Here is a 27,102-nt window from a genome sequence, read left to right on the forward strand (position 1 = left end):
TCTTACAATTCTGTAGTATCAAATACATTTGGAACATACTATGGTTTGGAAACTTCCAATATAAAGATTTTGGTGTCTGTATTATAATAAATGAGTTTGGTCAACACTTGACAGCGGAGCTTCTTCTCAGCAGTGGCACGACTGACATTATGGGTGGGTAAATTCTCTGCTGGGGGCGGGGGGGCGGGGGGGCGCTGTGCTGTGCAATGTAGCATGCTTAGCAGCATCTCTGATCTCTAACCAGGGGCTGTCAGAGCACTTCCCCCAGCTGTGACAATCAAAAAATGTCTCCAGACATTGCTAAATGTCCCTTGGGGGATGAAAATGCCTCTGGTTGAGAAGCACTGCTCAACAGCATACCTATGGCACAGTAGGAAGACCAGCTAAGCAACAATTAAGTCTTTATTATTCTCTCTCAAACCAAATCAGTCTTAAGCATTCAACTGTACCACAGCCCATAATCTAACCCATGCCAACACACAGATTTATAATACCAAGTAAAAATAAGTTAAAAAAATATAAGGCTACCAACCAGTTGGCCTTGTTCTGTCTGGTTCTTGCAACATAATCCAAGATCTTGGAGGTGGCTGTTCTGTTGAAACTAGTTGAATATAAAACACAAAATTAAGCACTATTCTTACACATCTTCCTAAAAAAATTGTTTGAACAAATGACCACTTACTTCTTTTTGCAGTACCTGCCAAATTATCAAGCAAATAGTTCAGTAGCCTTCTTGTTCCATCTGGTTCCAGATAGAGGTTCAATATATCCTGGGTAAGTGGATTTCCTGGAAATATTTTTTAAATAGGTAAAATGAAACCAAGAAAGGTAACAAAATATTTCGAAAGTAAAAAAATACCGAAATTATCAGATCATCTATAACAATGTATACAATTACTTGTAATATGCCAAACCAGAGAAAATATTTTTCCAGTTTTTGATAAGAATAAAATTGATTCATACCATGTTCTACAGAAGTAGTCAGAAAATGATTATTGTGGACTGATGTCAATCTAGAAGAGATCTAATAGTGCTCTGTATCTGGCCCTGCCTCAACAACACTTTTATGACAATCAAACCCAAGTGAAACTAGAAGGGGAAGAGTGGCAAGGAGGGTCAGACAAGGGAAAGAGGACAGCCACTATAATGAATCAGAGAATCAAAACTTAAGAATGCAACAAAGCTAACAAGATATCCTAATGACAAATGTAGTCTGCGCTTAGATTTTTAAATATTCTACTAAATAAAGTAATAACAAGATGAGACAGATTTGGTTTAAGATTAAGTCACTAAAGAAAGGGGAAAACCCCAAGGCTGTGAGCCATCCATAAATTCAGTAACTCTTTCCTAAGTGCCAAAAATGAAAGCAAGTGCAATGATTTACATATATCTACAAGAGTCTCAAATCCTCTCAGAAGGATTTCTTATGTGCTTATGAAAATTAACAGTACAATGAACTGCTTGAACAGTGAAGTTCCTACCCACACCACACAAGGGGTATATATATTGTTCTGGATGCCACAGCCCCACTTTAAGAAAGACTAATAAATTTTATAGACTGAAAAAGACAAACGATTTCTAAATCATTATAAAGTGATTATAAGATCTTAACCATGCCACATGAAAAAAGATTTTCAAAAGATATTGCCCCCCTCACTTTCTCTGCCAGAGAAGTGTTAAGAGAAAGCCAGCAAAAACAGAAGGTTGAGTAAGATTCAGAGTTTCATAATGTAGTATGACTATGTCCAGTTTCAAGTGAAAATCACTCATCATACCGAAGATTTCAAACTAAATGAAGAAAGATAAACAAGATTCCAACACCAAGATGACAAAAACATTAGAATGATCTGATCTAAATACAGCAGGCATGACAAAAAATGCTTAAATGAGAAATAGCAAAAACATGTTTGAAATAAATGAAAAAACAGGAAGACTCAGCAAAGAAAAACAAAGTTTTGGCAAATGAACAAAACATGTTTTTGAAAATGGAAATATTAAAACTGAATAACAGAATAAATGAAATAAAAAGTTCAGTGGATGGGTTCAACAGCAACACAGAGGGTCAGAGGAAAGAATCAGTGAACTGAAGACAGAACGGTAAGAATTACCCAATCCGAACAATAGAAAGGGAACTGAAAAAAATGAACAGAGCCTCAGGGACCTGTGGGACCACAACAAAATTCTAAGGTTCATGTCCTCAGAGTTGTGGAAGCAGAGAACAAGCAGCACTGAGCTGAAACAGTACTCAAAGAAATAATGGCTGAAAAACTCCCCAAATTTGGAGAGAAAAACAAACCTGTGGATTCAAAAGTCTGATAAAACCCAAACAGGACACACTTAAAAGAATCCACAGCAAGCCACACCATAATTAAACTTCTGAAAACTAAAGACAAAGAAAAAATCTTGAAGGCAGCCAGAGAAAAACACCTTACCTCTAGGGAGAACACGCTCTGAATAACAGCAGACTTCTCATCACAAGCCACGGTAGTCACAGGGAAGTGGCACAAGATTTTTAAGTGCTGAAAAAAAAGAACTGGCAACCCAGAACCAATATCCAGTGAAAACAGCCTTGAGGAAGGAAGGAGAAATAAAGACATTCTCAGAGGACAGAAAACTAAGAGAATCTATTGCCAGCAGATCTATCAAAAAAGAATCAGAACAGAAGTTCTCTAAATACAAAGGAAATGATGAAAGAAGGAACCTTGGAACATTATAAAGAAAAAAAGAATATGATCTTCAAAAGGGGGCAAATATAATAGGCTTTCCTTTGCTTAAGCTTTCTAACTCATGTTCAGCCGTTAAAATATTTTTGTAACACTGGTTTGGTTCTAAATAAACGTAGAGAAAATATTTAAGACAATGATACTATAAACAGGGAGCAAATAAAAAGTCATCAAGAATGGATAAAGAAGATGTGGTATATATCTACAATGGAATATTATGCAGCCATCAAAAGGAATGAGATCTTGCCATTTGCAACGACGTGGATGGAACTGGAGGGTATTATGCGGAGCGAAATAAGTCAAACAGAGAAAGACATGTATCATATGACCTCACTGATATGAGGAATTCTTAATCTCAGGAAACAAACTGAGGCTTGCTGGAGTGGGGGGTGGGGTGGGAGGGATGGGGTGACTGGGTGATGGACACTGGGGAGGGTATGTGTTCTGGTAAGCGCTGTGAATTGTGCAAGACTGTTGAATCTCAGATCTGTACCTCTGAAACAAATAATGCAATATATGTTAAGAAAGAAAAAAAGAAGAAGAATGTAGCAGGAGGGGAAGAATGAAGGGGGGAAATCGGAGGGGGAGAAGAACCATGAGAGATGATGGACTCTGAAAAACAAACTGAGGGTTCTAGAGGGGAGGGGGGTGGGAGGATGGGTTAGCCTAATGATGGGTATTGAGGAGGGCACGTTCTGCATGGAGCACTGGGTGTTATGCACAAACAATGAATCATGGAACACTATATCTAAAACTAATGATGTAATGTATGGGGATTAACATAACAATAAAAAAATTAAAAAAAAAAGTCATCAAGAGAGTTAGGGATTATAATATTTCACTCAAAATGGTAAAATGATAGCACTAATAGACTTGATAAGTTCTGTATGTTGTCCACAAGAAACTCACTTCAAATGTAACACTATAAAAGCAGGTTGAAAGGAAAAGGATGGAAAAAGATGTCATGAAAACAAAGGAAAGCAGTAGTGACTAATTAGTATCAGATAAAGTTGGTATCAGAGAAGATAAATTTACTAGAGACACAAAGTGACACTACATAATGTAAAGCAGAACACATAGCAATTCTGAACACGCATCCACAAAATGACAGAACTGAAAAATATTTTAGGCAAAAACAGAACTGAAAGGACAATAGAGAAATCTCCAATTATGCTGGGAAACTTTAACACTCCTCTCTCAACAACTGACAGAACCAGACAAAAAAACTTCCAACACCATCAATCTAACAGACACTAACTAGGTTAATATATAGGATCCAGTTGAGATTTATAGACCATTCTACCTAATAATAGCACAATACATATTCTTGTGCATGCCCAAGGGACATAAACTATGTAAAGACCATACCCTGGGCCATAAACCACCAAACGTCAACAAATTTAAAAGAACTCAAATCATACAGAATTCTTCAACCACAAGGGAATCACACTAAAAATTAGTACTGAAAAGACAAAAGGGAAATCTGGAAACACTTGGAAAATTCTAAACAATCCATGGATCAAAGAGGAAGTTTTAAGGAAAATTTTAAAATGCACTGAATTAGTGAAAATGAAAACACACCATATCAAAATTTGTGGCTGGACACAGCTAACACAGAGCCAAGAGGGAAATTTATAGGACCTAATGCATACGTTAGAAAAGGAAAAATCTCAATTCAATAATCTCAACTCTGATCCTAAGAACCTAGAAAGAAGAAAAAGCAAAAAGACAGATTAAAAATACTAAAGAATAGGAATCAATGAAATTAAAAACAGAAAAAAGGAATTTTTAAAAAAGCTGTTTCTTTGAAAAGATCAATAAAATTAGTAAACCTCTACCAAGACTGACAAAGAAAATGAAGACAAAAATTACCAATATAAAAAGTGAAAGGGGATATCACTACAAACCTTACAGAAATCAAAAGCATAAGAGAATACTATGAACAACTCTACATACATAAATTTAATAATTTATATGAATGGGCCATTTCCCTGAAAAACACAAACTGTCTGAACTCACTCAGTACATAATTTAAATAGCCCTATACCTATTAAAGGAAATGAATTCATAATTTAAAAACTACCAGAGAAGAGGGGCGCCTGGTGGCTCAGTCAGTGAAGCATCAGATCATGATCGTCTCAGGTCATGATCTCAGGGTTGTGGGATCAAGCCCCACGTCAGGCTTCATATTCAGCGTGGAGTCCACTTGAGATTCTCTCTCCCTCTTCCTGTGCCCCTACCCCTGCTCGCGCATGCTCTCTGAATAAATAAATAAATAAATAAAATCTTAAAAACTGCCAGAAAAGACAAAACTGTTTCACAGGAAAATTCTACTAAACACTTAAAAGAATTAACTCTAATTCTACAGACTGTCAGAAAACAGAAGATGAGGGGGCGCCTGGGTGGCTCAGTCATTAAGCGTCTGCCTTCAGCTCAGGTCATGATCTCAGGGTCCTGGGATCGAGCCCTACATCGGGCTCTCTGCTCAGCGGGAAGCCTGCTTCTCCCTCTCCCACTCCCCCTGCTTGTGTTCCCTCTCTCGCTGTGTCTCTGTCAAATAAATAAATAAAATCTTAAAAAAAAAAAAAAGAAAACAGAAGATGAAGGAACACTTTCAAATTCATTTCATAAAGCTAGTATTACCTAAATACCAAAACCAGACAGTGAGCATACAAATAAAAGACAAATACCCCTCATGAATATTGAGTCAAAAATCCTTAAGAAAATATTAGCATACAGAAGTAAGCAATAAATAAAAAGAATGAGAACCATGACCAAGTGGGATTTATTCTAGGAATACAAGGCTGGTTCAATATGCAAAAATCAATTATAAGGCTAAAGGAGCAAAATTACATAATCCTATCAACTGATGCAAAATAGGCATTTCACAAAATTAAAAACCCATTCATGATTAAAAACTCCAGAAAAAAAGAAATAGAGGGAAACTTCCTCAAATTGATAAAAGACAATTCACAAAATACCTACTGTTAACATTATACTTAAAAGTGAAGACAGAATACTTTCAAAGATCAGGAAAAAGAGGGATGTCTGTTCTCACAACTCTTATTCAACATAGTGCTAGAAGTTCTAGTCAGCACAATAAGGCAAGAAAAAGAAAAAGCAGACATATTGGTAAGCAAGAAATAAAATCATCCATATTTGGAGATGACATAATTTTCTACTACATGGAAAATTCCCCCCAAATTAAAAAATTTACCAAAAAGAGTACAAAAAAAAAAAAAGCAACTCCTAGAACTAGAAGTGAATTCAACAGGGTGGAGGACACAAGATAAAAATACAAAAATCCAATTCAAAAAGATATATGCACCCCTATGTTTACTGCAGCATTATTTACAATAGCCAAGATATGGAAGCAACCCAAGTATCCATCCATAGATGAATGGATAAAAATGTGGTATATATGTACAATGGAGTATTACTCAGCCATTAAAAAAAAGAGAGATCTTGCCATTTGCTACAACATGAATGGACCTACAGGATATTATACTAAGTGAAATAAGTCATACGGAGAAAGAAAAATATGATACCACTTATAAGTAGAATCTAAAAAAACAAATGAACAAGCAAACAAACAAACAAAAACCAGACTGTTAAATACAGAAAACAAACAGGTGGCTGCCAAAGGGAAGGGGGGAATGGGAGGATGGATGAAAGAGGTAAAGAAAACAAAAAATCCCCATTGTATTTCTATATGCCCAGGAATGTACACATGGACAGCAAAATTTAATACACTATCAGTTACAATCACTCAAAAAAAACCACCACAAACAAAAAGAAATAAATCTAACAAAACATTTACATAACTTATATACCAAAAACTACAGAATATTGATGACAAAAATCAAAGCTCTAAATATAGGGAGAGATATGGCATGTTCATGGATCAGAAGATTCAGTTCTCCCCAGTTTGATCTCCAGGTTTCACACAATTCCGATCAAAATCCCAGCAATATTTCTTGTAACTAGAGACAAGGTTATTCTAAATGCATATGGAAAGGCAAAGGAACTAAAACAGTTTAAAATGTTTTGAAAAAGACAACCATAGTAGAGGAATCAGTCTATCCTATTTCAAGACTTAATTACCCTATTTCAACTTTCAAGTAACTACTGGCAAAGGAATAGACACATACACCAATGGAAAAGAGAGAATCCAGAAATAGATCCACACAGATATGTCCAACTGATCTTGGGAAAAGGTGTAAAAGCAATTCAATGGAGGATAGACTTTTCAACAAATGGTGCTAGACCAACTGGACATTCATACACTAAGCATGAACCTTCAACTAATCCTCACTTCTTTTAGCTCAATTTTAACTCCAAATAGATCACAGACTTAAATGTAAAACATAAAACCATGAAACTTTTTTTTAAAAAAGATTTATTTATTTTAGAGAGAGAGTGGGGGGGAGAGGGAGAGAGAATTTCAAGCAGACTCCCCACTAAGCACAGGGCCTGATGTGGGGCTCCATCTCACGACCCTGAGATCATGACCTGAGCTGAAATCAAGAGTCGGACGCTCAACTGACTGCTGTGCCCCCCAGGCACCACAAACCATGAAACCTCTAGTACAAAACACAGGAGAAAATCTCTGGGATCTAGAGCTATTCAAAACATTCTCAGACTTGACACCAGAAAGCAAGATCCATAAAAGGAAAAATGATAAACAATTTTATCAAAACTAAAAACTTTTGCTACATACAAGACCCTGTATGATATTGTGATTTATAATAAGAAATATATATATGTATCTGGTGTTCATCCACTTTCTTAAAGCTCCTAAACCCCTTACAATTTCCTATGTGAAGAAGTTGTAGAGGTGTCTCTTGTTAACAAAGTAACTTTCAGACCCCACCTAAGGACTAAAGACTGCTTGACAGAGGAACCAACCATGTGACGAGAGAGCTGGAATTTTCACAGTCCCACCCTAGAGGAAAAGGGGACTGGAAGTTGGCTCAATCATCAAGGCTAACGATTTAATCATACCTATATGTTATGAAGCCTCTGTTAAAAACTCAAAAGCATGGGTTCAAAGAGCCTCCAGGTTGGTGAACACATGGAGGTTAAGGGAGAATGGCGTGCCTGGAGAGAGCATGGAAGCTCCATGCCTCTCCCCCATACCTTGCCTTATGCATGCATCTCTTCCATCTGGCTATTCCTGGGTTATATCCTTTTATAAAAAACTGGGAATCTAGTGAGTAAATGGGTTTCCTGATTACTGTGAGCCACTCTAACAAATTAATGGAACCCAAGAAGGGGTTGTGGGAACCTTGGTCAGAAGCACAGGCAAGGAGTCATCGTGTAGGACTGAACCCTTATCCGTGGAATCTGATGCTATCTTCAGGTACGTAGTGTCAGAATTTAGTTGAATTACAGGACATCTAGCTGGTGTCCTAGAACGGCTTGTTGGTGTGGGGGAAAGCCCCCCAGCGCTGGAACTGGGCGTGTTAAGTGGATGAGAAGACTACATATTGGGAAAACAATGTTTGCAAATCACATCTTGGTCAAAGGCCTAGTATCTAGAATATATAACAGACTCCCAAAATGCAACAGCATAAAACAGTCCAATTGGATAGAACGTGGCGAAGACATGAAGACTATACCACAGATGATGACATACAGATAACAAATAAGGACATGCAAAGATGTGCAATATCTTCAGCTAACAGGGAAATGAACATTAAAACCACAATCAGATATCACTACACATCTATTAGAAAGGCTAAAGTAACAACAGTGACAACACCAAGCTGGTGAGGATTCAGAGTAACTGGATCACTCATTTATCACTGGTGAAAATGTCAGATAGTACAGCCACTCTGGAAAACAGTTTGGCCGATTCCTACAAAACTAAACATGACACTAACGTGTGACTGAGCCAACTGTATTCCTGGGCATTTATCCTAAAGAAATGAAGACTTATGTTCACATAATACCCTGTACGCAGCTCATAGCTGCCTCATCTGTAATAGCCAAATATTGGAAACCAGCCAGATGTTCTTCAACAGGTGACTGGCTAAACAAGCCATGATACATCCACACCATGGAACACTGCTCATCAACATAAAGGAGCAAACACGCAACAACCTGCGTGATTCACCAAAGAATTAACCTGAGTGGAATAAAACCGATCTCAGAAGGTTACATACAGCATGATTCTACTTATACAATATTCTTGAAATAACAAAACTATAGAAATGGAAAACAAATCAGTGGTTGTCTGAAGTTAATAAGTGAGCTGGGGCAAGCCCAGAAAAATAAGAGCATTTGTCCAAAAAAAAGGTACAATCAGTGAAACTATCCTTCCGAGAAAGAAACATAAAACCTAGATGTCAAACGTTAGAGGATCTTTCTGAAATGGAAGAGCAACAGATCCTCAAGGTGCCACCACTAAGGTGCCACAAAGACTGCCCTTCCCCTCCCTCAAACACTTCAAAGGCTTTCATACACATCAACTCAATGTGAAAATCCGTGACCAATGACCGTCATTTCAAATAAAGTTTGTGAATCCTTAGAGAAATGAGTACAGTCAAAGGTTTGTAAAATAAATACTGCAAGATTATAAAACCTGAAAGTCCTGAAAGAACATAAAAATAGTAGCTGCCTCTGGGATGAGAAAGGGACCTGAAGAAGAACAAAGAGGGTTTTCAGACTCTGTAATGCCCTGTTTCTTTTGCATTAGAAAACGGACACAAACGTGACAAAATATTGTTAATTCTTATGGTCAGTATACAGATACACGTTGCTATGTTTTACATTTTTGTTTTTCAAAGTTAAAACAAGAAAATTTTAAAAAATAGGGAGACAGATCTACAGCTCACATTTCTCTGACCTCTATTTTAAGAAGCCTCAGCCAAGTCCATCCCACACAGAAAAACACTTTTCCAAAGAACCATTTAGAAAGCTGTTATTTGTTGAGTACGGTTTTACATACATCTGTAAATGTATTATTTGTATTTTTCTATTTCATTTGTTTTTGTGAAATTACTGTTAACCTTTATGATATGAAATGGATTTACAGGAATAAAACCTCATTTTACAATCTACATACTCTTAAGAAATAAGAGTACAATTCTTGAAGACTTCATTATGTGACTGTTTTTTTAGGAACTGATTCTAGAGTAAGGTGGATACAAGATTGGCAAATAATCACTTAATGTGATAAAAAAATTCTAGGTATTGACATATTATTAAAATAGGACTTTCAATCTTGCTGCTTTAAAAAACATATTTCCCAATAGTTCTCACTGGATAAATTATGCCCCCAAATTCTAATAGAGTAATGAAGTCCTCATAAACCAAGTTTTAAAAAATGATCAAAAACTGTTATTAGCAGGTCCAAATGGCTCAATAATTTTTTACTCATTGATTTCTGCACTTTGTGGGTCTCCATTTTTTCAGGTTTGAATACAAGGGGGGGAAAAGCTGTTATAGTATGATGAAATAAAATATGACCTCAGGAATGCATCATCAGAACACAGAACTGATCGAAACAAAGGATAGAGAGCAAAGCTGGGCTAGGAGTGAAAAAGAATATGAAGATTAAGAGACAGTCTACAAGTGGACAAGAGAGAAAATCAATGGGATATATCTAAGGAACTGATGAAGTTTGGGGAAGAGTGAGCCTGCAAATCCCTGGCAAAAGGATTCCCTTTTACAGCTTCTCTAGACTTAAAGCCATACATACAAACCACAAGAAACACAAATAGGGGAAGTCATACCTTTCAGGCCTAAAGTCTGCAACTGAAACAGTTTTCCCAGCTCAAAAGGCAGAACTCGTAACAGGTTGTTATTTAAATGGAGTTCCCTGTGGATGTAAAAGTTCCATGTCAGAAGATATATAACCTTTTAACTCATAGCTAAAATCAGCAATATAGTTTCTAAGAATATAACCTCGTAAGAATGACAAAATTGTATAGTATATTCTAATGTCAGTGCATTAGAATATACTATAGTGTGTACGTGTGTGTGTGTATTACACAGTGAAGTACAGTGCTTCTCAAACGATTGATGGTAAAAAATCAAAACATAACAAAATAACCCCAAACTGCCACAGACCAATACGTTTTTAAAATACAAGGAAAAAATGAATTAGAAAAATGAGATGAGAAAAAAGACAAGACCAACAAAACACAAGCCCTAATTTTTAAAGAGCATTAAATTTAACAGATACAAAACTGCTCTCACACACTGTGTATGTGACTGCAGGCTGACGGCACAGTCTGCAAACGGGCACGGTCCCTGCACCACCCCGGGAGCAGCACTGACCCAGCACGTGTGGGGTCGACCACACAGCTTTAAGAAAGTGGAAATGAGAAAACAAACTAACATGTGAACTGTTAAAGGAGAATTAAAATGATCGTGTAGCACCAACTGAAAACAGCTTATGTAGCTGCAAAATTAGGTCTATCGTTAACATTTCTCCAAATTGACTAAAGTTTCACTTTAAAAATAATGGCAGCTATACTAACTACCAATGATTATTTTAATGATTTTTTTGGTACAGATAACTACAACTATCAAAGGAATCTCCAGGGGCGCCTAGGTGGCTCAGCTGTTAAGCGTCTGCCTTCGGCTCAGGTCATGATCTCAGGGTCCTGGGATCGAGCCCCACATCGGGCTCCCTGCTCAGCAGGAAGCCTGCTTCTCCCTCTCCCACTCCCCCTGCTTGTGTTCCCTCTCTCGCTGTGTCTCTGTCAAATAAATAAATAAAATCTTAAAAAAAAAAAAGGAATCTCCAGTAGGAAAAAAAAAGACCCAACATTGAGACACTTAAATTTCCTCCAATTAAGTTTTATTTATCAATTTTTAAATGTGAGTAAGTACTACTTCCATAATCCCTGGTTCTTGGAATTTAAATGAACCTTGGTGGGGCGCCTGGGTGGCTGAGTCGTTAAGCGTCTGCCTCCGGCTCAGGTCTTGGTCCCAGGGTCCTGGGATCAAGCCCTGCATTGGGTTCCCTGCTCGGTGGGGGGCCTGCTTCTCCCTCTCCCACTCCCCCTGCTTGTGTTCCCTCTCTCGCTCTGTCTCTGTCAAATAAATAAATAAAATCTTTTTTAAAAATAAATAAATAAATAAATGAACCTTGGTTATTACTTAGTGAACCAGAGGTTGGTGAGGCCATAAACTGAACAAGAACAACTAGTTCTAAATAATTTGTTCCCATTTATTTCCACATATATCACATGGGAAAGGAGGTCTTTTAAGGAGATTAAAAATGATCATAGTATATACTCAGTAATTAAGCCTAAAACAATGTCAAAAAGCTGGACTAGGAGCAATAAAGAAACTGTCACAAGGTCCTTATTCCTTTTTACTATGCAGCAAATGGCAGCAGGCAACATAAAAGCCAGTGGAATCAGAAAAAAGGCAGGTAACATGAAATGGGGGCAAGATTTTCATTAGGATTAATATAATAACTAGAAATTAGCTTTATATTCAACTTGAGTAGGTTCCATCTACCTTACAAAACAGACATAATAAAATAAATAGCAATTACCATTTATTAAATACAGTATGTGTCAGGCAGGGCGCTAGTAGCTTCTTACTCATTCTTTCAGATATATCTAATCTCAGCCCTGGCTAGGTAACTACTATACAGTAACTGTATACAGAACAAAATGCTCAGCAAGGTTAAGGAGCTTGCCCAAATTCACAAACCTTGCAAATGGCAAAGTCAGGATTCCAAATTGAACTGTGTGACTTCACAGCCTATCTACGTCCTATACTCCACATTACAGTCCACCAAATCTAATGACTAATTTTAGCTTCTTTCAAGTCCAGACTTTATTACTATCATGCATACAAGCCCAGGGATGGCCAAAAAGTTTTCGCTCATTAGCAATGGTTTCTGGGACCCTCTGTTAGCCATGGTGTGGTGCCCCAGAATTTCAGAAGAAAAAGCACCACAACCATCTCTCATTATGTGGGATAACATAACTGCCTTCTATTTGTTGACCCCCACTTTGTCCAAAAATCTTGTTTAAGAATAAAGTATATTACACAAAATATAGTAATAAAACAAATTTTAGGCAATGAATCTACTGGATTTATTATTTGTTGGTTGACATTCAATTTTCCCAGAAAACTTTATAGTTATGTTTGCTTTTGTTCAAATACCATTTAATTGGTAGTGCTGTTTCCTGGCAAATAAATGCTCTCTTTTGTTTTTAGGGGGTATAAAGTCATAGGAAATCGAATCTGCACACCTGAGTGATACCATGTTTCCGAGTTCTGCCGGTAAACTCCGGATTTTATTAGAGGACAGGTCCAGATATACCAGATTGTGGAGCTTGGCAATGTCTGAAGGAATGCGGGACAGAGAATTGTCACTCAGATGCAAAGCTGTGAGGTGAGTGAGGGACCACAAAGATGAGCTTAAGCTTCTTACTTTTCCTGTAAGAGAAGAAAAAAATGGGGAAAGGATTATATAGTGGTCTCTACAATCTGGTCCCTGGATTAAGGAACGTTTAGATGTTTCAATGAGTAATAATTTATCATTTAAAAAATTGTGAGGAAGGGTTTAACAGGAGAAAGCTTACCTATTCTAAGGACAATACACTGTTACGACTAGGTTATAAATTCTCCTTAGCAAACTAAAAAAAAACCTCAACATTTAGATTGCATCATCATTTTTAAGAGCACAATAGTTAAGACTTTATCCTTTAAGGTTGCCTTAACTATGACATGAAAGAAACGGTACAAATAACTTATACTGATGATAAATCCAGTATTTTAACATGATTAATTTAAAATTATGCCCCCAAAAAATCAAATCCAGTATCTCAGATGCTTTTCTTAGCTATACTCTAGAAAACAAGAATTCTGACTGAAAACAAAAGGTAAATAATATATTCTCAGCTTAGCGAAGTTTTAAGACCAGAGTACCCAAGTGATAATTCCATCAAGAATCATGTAACAAGGGGCGCCTGGGTGGCTCAGTTGGTTAAGCGACTGCCTTCGGCTCAGGTCATGATCCTGGGGTCCTGGGATCGAGTCCCGCATCAGGCTCCCTGCTCAGCAGGGAGTCTGCTTCTCCCTCTGACCCTCCCCCCTCTCATGCTCACTCTATCTCATTCTCTCTCTCAAATAAATAAATAAAATCTTAAAAAAAAAAAAAAAAATCATGTAACAAGAAAAAAGCTGTACTGAATAATTACAAGTAAAAATACTTGCCCAGAAATATTACAGATATGAAATCATAAATATATGATCAAACAGTAGTAGACACACGATTCAGTAACTAAGAAAAGAATAATTTCTTTCAATGCAACATTAAATCAGTACTTTGGTACATTTTGATAAGATGACAACCATTTCTACAATCCATCTAAGAATTAAGAACTTTCCCGCAATCTCTTTAATGGTCCAGGATCTAGTCTGAGACAGAATGAAACAAACAGATGTAATGGAAACACACTAGTCTTTACGAACTGATTTTCTCTTGGCTGAAAAAGCAATCTTGAGACTTCTAATCAAGATGGAGTAACAGGGACCAAATTTACCATCCTACCTGAACAACTACCATACCAGACAATATACATGAATCAACAAATTTCAGAGATCAGACATCAACCAGTGCATAACAGTGACCCCTGAAGGATCACTAACAAGGCAGGCCCTACAACTGTCTCAGCCTGTGAACAACAGCACAGGGAGGGGATCCCAGGGGCAGCACAGTGATCTCCCCCAAGTTCTGGAGACAGAGAAGCTAAGATGACTAGAATTTACAAAGGCAGAGTACCAGAGAGGAGAGAGATGAACAGACAAAGAAGTCTGGAGATGGGAAAAAGGTCCCCCCTCAAGTTTTCAGCTGAGTATTGATCAGTATAAAAATGGGAGAAATTGCCTAAGCCAGAGGAACACCCAAAAGGAGTAGAAACAACAATCCCCAGGTTTACACAGAACTGAGGCTAGCTGGTGTTCCCAACTACAAAAGGAAAAGACCTCATAATTCATAAGGTGCTGGACTTAGAAAATCAGTCCTAGACTAGAGACCACTCTGCTCTCACCTAAGAAAGTTAAAAGAGCAAGCCTCAAAAGAATTACACTGATTCTAACTGTATCCCAAAACAAAGCTCAATACAGGTTATAGGAATACAAAAATATGCATCGCCCAACAAGGCAAAATTCACAATATCTGGCACCCAATAAAAAATTACCAGGCATGCAAAGGAGGAAAATAACAGCAATAATGAAGAGAGAAAACAATCAAAACCAGTTCAGAAGAGAGAATGATGATAAAATTAGTAGACGGTTATTGGAAGCTACTGTAACTGTATTCTATACAGTCAGAAACTAGAAGACTAAACTTGTTAACCAGAGATACAAGATAGCATAGACACCCAAACAGAACTTCTAAAAAGTTGAACACCATGTCTAAAATGAAGATACAGCAATAAAATTACCCAAAATGAAACAGAGAGAGAGAAAAATACTGAAAAAATTCACATCCATGCACTCCTCGAAACTTTAAACAGCCTAATATATTTGTAATTGAAGTCCCCAAAACAGGTATGAGTTGGGGACAGAAAAAAAAAAAAACTTAAGAAATAAACCCAAAAGACAACTACATATCCACATGCAAAAGAATAAAGTTAAACCCTTACCTCACACCATATACAAAAAGTAACTCAAAAACTCTTGGAAGAAAACAGAGGCATTAATCTTCATGACCTGATAATATGCAATGGTTTATTAGATATGACACTAAATAGCACAAGCAACAAAAAAATATGTTAAATTGTACTTCACCAAAATTAAAACCTTTTGTGCCTCAAAGAACACCATCAACAAAGTGAAAAGACAATCCACAGGAGAAAATATTTGAAAATCATAGATTTATTAAGACATTTGCATCCAGAATATATAAAGAACTGATACAATTCAGTAAAAAAAGACAAATAATTCAATTTAAAAGTGGGCAAAGAACAAACAGGGACTTCTCCAAAGAAGATATACAAGTGGCCAATAAGCACATGAAAAGATGCTCAGTATCGCCAGCCATCAGGGAAAGGCAAATCAAAAAGAACAATGATACACTACTTCATATGCACTAAGAGGACTATAATAAAAAAGACATAGATGATAACAAGTATTGGCAAGGAGTAGAGAAACTGGAACCTTCATACACTGCTGGTAGAAACATAAAGTAATGAAGCCACTTCGGAAAATTGTATGGCAGCTCCTCAAAAAGGTTAAACACAAGTTACCACATGAGCCAGCAATTCATTCCTACGTATATACCCAAAAGAAAGGAAAAAATGAGTCCACACAAAAACTTACACACGAGTATTCATAGCAGAATTATTCTTAAGAGTCATGAAGCAGAAACAATTCAAATGTCCATCAACAGTTCAATGGATAAATAAAATGTGGTATATTCATTCAACAATATATGAAATATTAATACATGCTAAAACATGCATAAATCTTAAAAACATTTTGCTAAATGGAAAAAGCTGGTGACCACATATTATGGGATTCGATTTACCTGAAATGTCCAGGAGAGTAACAAATCCACTGAGACAGAAAGAAAGATTAATGCTTACCAAGGGCGGGCTAGTTGAGATGAAATGGGGAATGGCTGCTAATGTGTACAGGGTTTCTTTTGGGGACAATGAAAATGCCAAATTGTGGTAATGGGTGCACAATTCTGTGAATATACAAAACCACTAAATGTGCATTTTAAGTGGGTAAATTATGTAAATTATATCTCAAGCTATTACCAGAAAGAAAGAAAAAGAAGTTGATGAAGAGAGGCAGAAAATTCTCCACTTCTGATGAAAAGTATAAACCCAGACACAAAAAGCTCAATGAACCCCAAGTACATGAAAACTCCATGAAGAGCAAGAAAGAAAACTACAGGAAGGCACATCTTCATCGTCGGCTTAAAACAAATGATAAACAGAAAATCTTAAGAGCTGTCAGAGGAAAAATAATTACACAGAGAAACAAAGATAAAAAGGTCTGCAGACTTCTACTTGTAAACAATGCAAGAGAGAAGACCGCAGAGCAAAATCTTTAATGTACTGAAAGAAAAAAAATCCTACGAACCTAGCAACCCAGCAAAAATATCTTTCAAAAATGAAGGCAAGTTACAAGATAAAAAGAGCTACGGAGATGGGTGGTAGTGATGGTAGCACAACATTGTAAATGTATTTGATAAAAACCTTCCCACAAACAAGATTCGAGAACCAGAGATGCTCATTGGTGAATACAACCAAACATTTAAGGAAGAACTAGTAACAATTCTACAGATTGATCCAAAAAACTGAAAACAAAAAGATACTTTCCAATTCATTCTATGAGGCGAACATCACTAGTTTACCAAAACCAAATAAAACTAGTACAAAAAAAAAAATACAAATCAAATCCAACAATATATTAATAGGATAATGACCAAGTAAGATTTGTGCCAGGAAATCCAAGGTTTGTTAAACGTTTGGGGAAAAAAAATGATTCAAAAAACTTTTCTTAGAAAAGAGAATCATCTACGTAGATACAGAAAAACATCTGACAAAATCAACATTTAAAATCAGCACTTAATCAAATCAAATCATGAATTAAATTTTAAAAAAAAGCTCTCTCAGTAAGCTAAGAATAGAACAGAACTTCTTCAATCTTGACAAAGGGCATCCATAAGAAGGTTAGTGGGAAGGGAATAAATGTTTTCCTCCTAAGATCAGAAACAAAGCAAGATATGTTCCACTATCACCACTCCCATTCAAATTACGCTGGAAGTTTTAGCCAATGCAATAAGACAAGAAAAATTTTAAAGTGGAAAGACAGAAGTCATGTTTATCTGCAAATGGCACAATCACCTATGTAAAATCCTAAGAATCTACAAAAATACTACTACTAAGTGAGTCTAGCAAGGTTGTAGAATAAAGTATCAATATACAAAATATCTACTGTATTTTTATATATAGCAACACACAATCAGAAACCGGTATTTAAAATAACATTTACAACAGAACGAAAATTATGAAACAGAGGCAAATCTGACCCCCAAAAAATGTGCAGGACCTGTGTACTAAGAACTACAAAACACCCTGAAAGAAATCCAAGAAGTCCTAAGTAAGCAAAGAGATACACAGTGTTCACAGATCAGAAGATTCAGTATCATTAAGATATTATATCTCCCCAAACTGATTTACAGAGAGTCAACACAGTCACAATCAAAATGCCAGCATGTCTGAAACTGGCAAGCTGATTCTAAAATTCACATGGAAATTCAAAGGCCTTACAAAATTCAAAACAACTCTGAAAAATAAGAAAGCTGGAAGACTAACACTACCTGAGTTCAGAACTTACTATTTTTTTAAATATTTTATTTATTTGTCAGAGAGAGAGCACAAGCAGGGGGAGAAGCAGAGGGAGAGAGAGAAGCAGGCTCCCCGCTGGGCAGGGAGCCCAATGTGGGGCTCGATCCCAGAACCCTGGGATCATGACCTGAGCTGAAGGCAGTCGCTTAACCAACTGAGCCCTACCCGGGTGCCCCCTGATTTTAGAACTTATTATATAAAGAACTCTCAAAACTCAGTAATTAAGAAAACAACCCAATTTTCAAAGATTCAAGATTTTATTTATTTATTAGAAAGAGCACGTGAGAGAAAGAGCGAGAGCAAGGGCAGAGGGAAAGGGAGAAGCAGACTTCCTGCTGAGCAGGGAGCCCAATCCCAGGACCCTCAGGATCAGGACCTGAGCCACCTGGGCTCCCACAACCCAATTTTCAAAACAGGTAAAACATCTGAACAGACACTTCACCAAAGATGACATAAACATGGCATATAATCACATGAAAAAAATGCTCAACATCAGCATCGTTAGGGAAATGCAAATTAAAACCACAATTAGATACCACTAGCAAGGTTGTAAAATAAAGTACGCACCCAGAAGAATGGCTAAAACTAAAAAGACTCACCTTGCCAAGTGTTGGTGAGGATATGGATCAAAGATATCTAGTAGGAATGTAAAATAAGAAAAACTCTGCAAAAACAGTTTGAGTTTTTTAAAAAACCTTAACTTCCTGACGATCAGTTTCATTCTTATGTATTTGCCTAAGAGAAATAAGTTACACCCTCTACAAAGAATTGTACATAAATGTAGGTTAATTTGTAATAGCCAAATACTAGAAACCATCCAAATATGTTCAACAACAAGTAAATGGATAAACTAACGCTGGCATATCCAAATAATGGAATAGTAATAAAAAGAATGAACTATTAAAAACTCAACTGCGTGGATGAGTATCAAAATAAGTAGAGAAGCTAGACCAAAAAGAAAAAAAAAGGACATACTGTATCACTTCCTTTATATAAAAGTTCTACAAAATGTAAACCAATCCAGAAGAGTGGTTGCCTGGGATCGGGGAAGGGGATGGAGAAATGAAGGAGGTAGGGGAAAGGAATTACAAATCTGGGGGAATGATGGATATGTTCCTTGAATGTGGTGATGGTTTCAAAGATGTATACATAGATCCAAATATAGCATCACATCATTCACTTTGCATACATGCAGATTATTACATGTCAACTATACCTCAATACAGCTGTGTAACAAAATCTATCTTGATCTGAGAAAGTGTCTTTCCTTACTGTGTAAAAATTAGAATTTACAGCATAGCCTATTTGTAAAACAAATTTATTTACTTTTTAGTTCATAAAACTAAAGCACACAGCTAATATTCAATATAAATACTTAAAACATCACAAACTATTGAGTGCATGTTTTGCATGTTTCATCCTCAAGACACCACTTAACAAAAAAAGGTAGAAGGACTTGAGAAATGCATTTTTATACCTGAACTTAATAGGAAGGATACAAAATTCTCAATCAAGAAGGTAACCAGAAAGGAAACCAAGAAGTCTGTGAAGAAGGGAAGGGGGGGGGGAATCAAGTATAAGGAATCATATATAAATGTATCAATCATACAGGGCTGAAGGGAGAGGGAAGACTCAGATCTCTACCATATACAGAGAAGTAAAACTGAAATGAATCTCTAGTGCCAAAAAACCAGAAAAGTAATGGAAGACAGTATTTCTAAACATAACTCAAATCCTAGAATCCAAAAATGAAAACACAATTCATTTAAATTCAAAACCTCTATAATGTGGAGATGCCACCACGTATGGCAGTCAAAGAGATAACATTCATTTATTCAGTCAACTTTCAGTGACTGGTGTGCTGGTGTGGGGACAGAATGGTAAATACAAAGTCCCTACGCTCAGGATTTTTTATGTGAGGTCCATGATGAAAAATAAAAAGTAAAACAAAATTAGGAAAATGAACAACAGATAAGAACAAGTAAATTATTCAAGAACAAACAAAAGGGTCAGTTATAAAAAAAAAAAATGTTGATTTCAGTAATAAAACATATGCAAATTTAAACAATAAAATATTCATTTCTACTTAGGCAAATAGCAAAATAAGATTAGTATCCAGTATCCACAGGCTAAGAGGGTTAACAGATACACTCATTCATTATGGGGAAACTACCACTATATTTTGAAACCAATCCTACTGGTTTCCTACTAAAAATTTAAATATGAATATCCTTTGCCCCACCACAATTCCTCAATTAGATAAATCTCTACTGGTGGAACTATGTAATCCAAGAAATTAAGGTCTCTAATTTTTGAGAGAGGTCTATGAACAAAAGACAGTTACCTTTTGAAATTCTGAGGTTATCTACTTATTTCTCCATAAAACTGTACATTTTCATATGCACCCAAAAATTTACATTCAATTTTAAGCAGCTTTGTGACTTGAGAAATGCAGAGATTATCCTGACCTAAATTAAGAGGTGTGTTTTGAGAAGTAATTCCATTCTAAAGTGTCCAGAATCCTTTATTGTTAAATACCAGGAGACAGGGGGAATCTAAATAGTGTTCCCTGAAATCAGAGGGGTGATCAGCAAACACTAAAGGGACCAGGTGTAATTAACATACCTACGAAGAAATCAAAATTATTACCTCCACATACGTAGATTTAGAAAAAAACAAGAAAAAATCTTGAGTGAATCTCTAAAACTGGCATTTTAGAAGAGCAATTACAGTTGATCTCCATTTTTCCTAGACTCTGTATTTGTGGATTCTACTCCCTCAAGTTTACTTGTAAACCCCAAAGCAACTCCTGCAGCTGTCACTCATTCACTAACAGGCAGAATAGCAGAAACAGTAGTCACCCAGAGCAGTTCTGAGATGAGGTCCAACAAGGCAACACTCTGGCCTCTTGCTCCACCTTTCACAAAGTGAAAAAGTGCCTTATACACTATTGAGTGCCACAGTTTTTGCATATTTGTGCTTTTTGTGGGTGATTTGGGGTTTACATGGCCCCCAAGCATGATGCTGAAATGCTAAGTGCAAGGCTGTGACGTGCCCAGTGTTTTAGGTAAGCTGCCTTCAGGCATCAGTTACAGTGTCCACGTGTTTAAGGTTAAGGAGCTGACGATATACATTAAATAAGGTATCTTCAAACCTAACACAAGGGATGCCTGGGTGGCTCAGTTGGTTAAGCGTCTGCCTTCGGCTCAGGTCGTGATCCAAGGGTGCTGGGATCGAGTCCTGCATCGGGCTCCTTGCTCAGTGGGGAGCCTGCTTATCCCTCTGCCTGCCCCTTCTCCTGCCTGTGCTCACTCTGACAAATAAATAAAATCTTTAAAAAAAAAAAAATAAACCTAATACAAGCTTACGTATTGATCAGCTGATGAAAATGTTGTGGCCATAAGCTCGTAGGAACCTAACCATGTATCTCCTATGGGAGCAAGTATCTGGTAATACCATCCTCCAGGTGACTACACAGAACTTAACCACTGTGAGTAACAAGACTCCACTGTAATTGGATAAGGTGGCCAGTTGAAATTTTCCCCACTCACAACTCCTGATGAAGTTAAAGACCAGGATTTCAGGCTCGTAGCTAGGTAAACTGCAACTTCAGAAAAGGAAGACTGTGTTGTGAGAATGGCAAACTGGATTACAAGGGAGAAAAGGGCCCCAATTAAGTTACATGAATTACAAGAAGGGCACTAAGGAGAACAGTTGGCAGATCAAATACCCTGATAGTGCTTAATTTAAACACCGTAAAGTTGATGGGGAAGGAAACGTACTTAACACACCAAAGCATGCGAGTTAACAAATGGAAGTTCCGATCCATGAAGGAAAACACAACGGCAAACGTACACTCATTAAGCTTTGGTGGAAAGGAATTCGTCTTAAATGCAATGAAAGAATGCAGCTTGCTCAAATTTAACACTAGCTTAAGTAAAATAAGGTTAGACAGGAAGGTAAAAAGCCTAGAACCTGAGAATGGAAAGACTGAGGCAAGTATTAGGAAACAGAAAGCGAGAGAAAGGTGAGGCTCTCAGGTTCGACAGAGAACGACTGCTGCGGTGTGATGCAGATGACCACAGGGACGCACTTGCATCAGTGGACTCCCGCTGCAGTCTGTGCTCTACCGCCAAGGAGCTCTACCATTTAGTAACTGTTTGACCTGAGCAAAAGGAAATGTTTGTTGCAAAGCTCAGTGACTAACACCTAACCAGTTATGCCCCTCATACTTTTCTAAAAAACTTAATTTTTTAAAAGATTTTATTTTTAAGTAATCTCCACACCCAGCTTAGGGGCTTGAACTCACAACCCCAAGATAGAGAGTCACGTGATCCATCGACTGAGCCAGCCTGGTGCCCAGTTAATAAATTTACTTTTTAAACGAACATGCTTTAAATAGTTCAGCACTGTTTAAAAATACTAAAATTCCATCACCCAGTGTAACTACCATTACATCACATTCGTGTTAATATAAAAAAATAAACAGGAATCAAAGTGAGTCGAACTATACATGATTCTTTAATGTGATTTTAAAAAGAAAAAAGTGAAAAAATGATGGAATGATAGACTGTCAAACTTTTTTTTGCTATAAAAGATTTTCTAACACCGATCTAAGGTTAAGAGAGATTCTAAAAACATTAAAGGTTAGAATCCTTACAGTTTTAACTGCATGTTTCGCTTTTAAACTTGATTCCCTACAATGAAAGGGAAATAGATCATTTTACACTTCCCCCATCCACTCATTACCTACTTTTTCATTATCAAAAGTTCATATCATCTCCAAGGAAGATAAACAAATGGCCAATAAACACACGCAAGGATGCTCCATTTCATGAGCCATCAGGGAAATGCTAATGAAAACCACAATGAAATACTTCTTTTACCCCCACTAAGATGGCTAAATCAAAAAGACAGATGTAACAATTGTTGCCAAGGAGTGGAGAAATTAGAACCCTCCTAACAAGTCTGGTTTAGAATGTAGAATGATGCAGAAACTTTATAAAACAGTCTGGCAGTTACTCAAAAAGTTAAGCATTTACCATATGATACAGTAATTCTACTCCTAAGTATCTACCTGAGAGAAATGAAAATGCCCACATAAAAACCTGTACACAACTGTTCAGAGCAGTATTATTCTTTAGAGCCAAAAAGTAGAAACAATCTGTGCTATTTTGATTTATAACAAGAAATACATATTTGAGCCACCTGGGTGGCTCAGTCAGTTAAGCATCTGACTCTTGGTTTCAGCTCAAGTCATGATCTCAGGGTCCTGCGACTGAGCCCCATGTTGGGCTCCCTGCTCAGCACGGAGTCTGCTTGTCCCTCTCCCTCCCCCCACTTGCCCGCACTCTCTCTCTTCTCTCCTTCTCTCAAATAAATACATAAAATCTTTAAAAAAAGAAAGAAAGAAAGAAATATACATTTGGTCTTCACCTCTGTTTCCAGCACAGAGCTCCTAAAACCCCCGGAATTTCCTAAGTGATTAAGCAGTAAAGTGTCTTTTGTTATCATAGGTGCCCTTCCAAGGACACCAGAGTTTAACATTAAATGAGGTGACTTTTTTAAAGCCCCCACGAATGGGGGCTGGTTGCCAGGGAAGCCAATCAGGATAAGAGGGTTGAAACTTTCAGTCCCTCACCAAGCCCCTTCTCCCCCTCCCCCAACAACAACCAGGGAGGAGAGGAGGCAGGAGGTTAGATCAATCACCAGATTTAATCAACCGTGCCTAATGAAGCCTCTGAAGGAATCCCTCAACTATGGAGTTCTGCGCTTCCAAGATGAAGAATACAGGGAGGTATGGTGAGGGGTCTAGAAAGAGCATGGAAGTTTCTCGTCTGTTCCCTACACCCTGCCCTACGCATCTCTTCCATTTGGCTGTTCTTGAGTTTTTATAATAAACTAGTAATCTAGTAAGTAAACTCTTTTCCTGGTTCTGTTGAGCCAATACAGCAAATGAAACCCAAGGAGGGGTTCCTGGGAAGGTCTGGGTTTAGAGCTCCTCAGTCAGAAGCACAAGTAACAACCTGGACCTGTGACTACTATCTGAAGTTGGGGGGAACAGTCCCATGGGACTGAACCCGTAACCTGTGGTACCTGACACTACTGTCAGAATTGAGATGGTGTCAGAGAATTGCTGGATGTGTGGAAAACCCACACATCCGGTGTCGAAGTGAAGGAGGGTTGTAACAGAGTACTGAGAGTGGAGGAGACACACAAGAGTGTGTCCTTCCACAGATAAATAATGGCATGATAGCCACACATGGAATATTATTCAGCCACTCAAAGGAATGGAGTACTGACCCGTGCTACAACACGGATGAATCTTGAGAACATTATGCTAATGAAAGAAGGCAGGCACAAAGACCACATGTTGTATGATTCCATGTATATAAAATATTCACAACAGGCAAATCTACAAATGTAAAAAATAAATTACTGGTTACCTAGGGCTAGGGGACTGGTGGGAAATGGGAAGTGACTGCTAATGAGTTCAGGGTTTCCGCTGGGGTGCTAAAAATGTTTTCAAAGTGACTGTGGTAATGGTTGCACAACTCTGTGAATACACTAAAACCCCCTGAACTGTGCACTTTACTGAGTGAATTGAAGGATATGTGAATTCTATCTCAATAAGACTGTTATATAAAAAAAAAAATTTTACAGCATAACAAAGAACAAACAAAATTACATACAGACAACAATAATTTGTATGTATACAATAGTCAGACGAAAAAATAACAGAAGACCCTATTTATAGTAAGAATCAGAAAATAAAATACCTAGGAATAAATTTAATAAGTATATTATACTTAAGGATACAAAAAGGACAACAGAAAGATTCCTATAAATCATCCTAATTTATAAAACAACAGGATCATGATAAAAATGCCAGGACTAGGTAAATTGATTCTGAATTTCATTATTTTAAAAAAAATAGTCAAGTATCATCTGTCAAAATTATAAAGGCATATACCCTTTTGACCTACAGATGTATTAGAAGAGATGCAAACCAATCTACAAGGTTATTCACTGTAGCTCTGTTTGTCACGGACTGACCATCACTATAGTACTACTTAAATTACAGTGACAGAAATGGTTACAGGAGAGCTGTCTATATCCTTATTTAAAATAGAAATCTCTCCACAATACAATATTACATGAAAAAAAAAGCACAGTGCAGAAATATGTATATATTCTCTTTTGAATTAAAAATTAGGTGTGGAGTGGGCGCCTGGGTGGCTCAGTTGGTTAAGCGACTGCCTTCGGCTCAGGTCATGATCCTGGAGTCCCTGGATCGAGTCCCGCATCGGGCTCCCTGCTCGGCAGGGAGTCTGCTTCTCCCTCTGACCCTCCCCCCTCTCATGTACTCGCTCTCTCTCATTCTCTCTCTCTCAAATAAAAATAAATAAAATCTTTAAAAAAAAAAAAAAAAAAAAATTAGGTGTGAAGAATCTGTATTTGTATATGCACAGAAGGACTCCAGAAGAATGCAGAAGAACCTACTAACCCTGTGTGTGAATGCATTAAGCGTGTGCATGCTGGGAAGTGTAATGGGGGAGGGGGGTGAAAGGGAGACCTCCACTGTATGCTTTTTTAGGTTCTCCACATCCCCTCTTCCTGAGATGTCCTTAACTCCACTTTCCCCTGGCTAGTATCATTAACTTAGTAGTCAGCTATTCTAGGATGCTTTCCCTGATCCTGCCAGGCTGGCTAAGACCGTCTTAAAAGAAAAGATAATAGGTCAGGCTTTTTGTCCTGTATTTATCATGGTTTTACAATTATCTTCTTGTGGGAGTCTTCTCCTACAGCCTGTAAGACTCCTGAAATCTTACGTCCCATAACCTACCTCATCAGAAGTTTCAGAATCAATGAGTGAATAACATGTAAGTGATTTCCAGTAAGTACGTGATGGCCTCAAAACTCCTATTCCAGATGTCCTGCCTCCACTTGAGTTTCCCTCCTCTCCTGTTTACCTGTCCCCACTCTAAACTTCCACAAAGCAGACACCAGGGTCACCCAGAGGGCAGACAGCTGTATAAGCTGACGACATATGGAAAGCTGCTTGACTCTGGAGTGACATTTACCAAAAGTTACACTTACCAAAAAGAGCTAAATGTAATATTCTCTTTAAAAAAATCAGAAGAATGTGATCCAGAATTTGAGAGACATGGTCTACCACTCTTCCATGGGAAAACATGAATAGAACTTACTCAAACTAAACTCAAACTCAACCGAAGCCTTCAAAATGTCAGAAAATGTCACAAACTAGAAAAGGCTAACATGTGGCTCTATAGCTAAGGCACCTGATTCCGGTGTCATTTAAAGACTACCGAGGAGGCCTGCCACCATCCGCCAGCGACGCACCCCCTGCGCCTGCTCTTCTGGGTGCCCTGCAGGCCAAGGTGCCGGAGGACAGGCTGAGAACAGCAGGTCGCCATCTGCTAGCTCAAGTGGCTGCCCTGGGGCAGCTACTCTTCTACCGAGGACGCACCTCCAACTGGTGCTGGACCAGCGGTGCGTGGCCAACACCAAGGAGCATGAGCAGATAAAAAAATCTCAACCTTGGTTTTGCCAAGCTGAAGACGCTTGTGCCATTTCTTCCCCAAAGCAGGAAACCTAGCAAAGCTGATATCCTTCAAGGTGCCACTGAATACATACAAGTTCTCAGTGATGTTTTCAGAGGAGCCAAAAACTCTGAGACACAAAATCCAGATTACCAGGACTACAGCAACAATCTTCTGAACCACATATCCTTGGCTAGAAATCCATCGAGAAACATCACCCAGCAGGCCAGCTGTACTGTGGGCGTGAAGAACGGGGAGGAAAGGCCCGGGGCAGACGGCAGCAGCGGCGAGTCAGCATACGCGTGTCACCAGAGCGTGAGGTCTACGACTGCACGTATCTCCCCAACCAGGAGTATGGAGAGATTCCTAAAAGTGGAAGCCCTGAGTCACAGGCTCCCCCAAGTATGAAAAGTGAAAAGGCCAGTTCAGGGCTACCTTCTAGAGACAAATATATACAGTCTTGAAAATGGG

The 27,102-nt window shown here is 37.8% G+C and overlaps 1 protein-coding gene and 1 pseudogene across 2 annotated transcripts in view; one reads left to right on the forward strand and one right to left on the reverse strand.

Annotated features, from left to right (window-relative positions):
• Nucleotides 1–27,102, reverse strand: part of CNOT6 (CCR4-NOT transcription complex subunit 6) — a 72,034-nt gene that overhangs the window by 12,350 nt on the left and 32,582 nt on the right. Inside the window, exons 3-6 of one of the 2 annotated variants that reach the window (XM_036081164.2) lie at nucleotides 12,950–13,136; nucleotides 10,463–10,548; nucleotides 698–787; nucleotides 533–601 (exon numbers count right to left, since the gene is read on the reverse strand). In XM_036081164.2, coding sequence (XP_035937057.1) covers nucleotides 533–601; nucleotides 698–787; nucleotides 10,463–10,548; nucleotides 12,950–13,136 — 432 coding nt within the window. Of the gene's footprint in view, nucleotides 1–532; nucleotides 602–682; nucleotides 788–10,462; nucleotides 10,549–12,949; nucleotides 13,137–27,102 lie in introns of both variants that reach the window. The other variant, XM_036081163.2, reaches the window with a different exon arrangement.
• Nucleotides 23,799–27,039, forward strand: LOC118528664 (factor in the germline alpha pseudogene; annotated as a pseudogene).

This window comes from Halichoerus grypus, chromosome 2 (assembly GCF_964656455.1).
Source record: "Halichoerus grypus chromosome 2, mHalGry1.hap1.1, whole genome shotgun sequence".
Lineage (NCBI taxonomy): Eukaryota > Metazoa > Chordata > Mammalia > Carnivora > Phocidae > Halichoerus > Halichoerus grypus.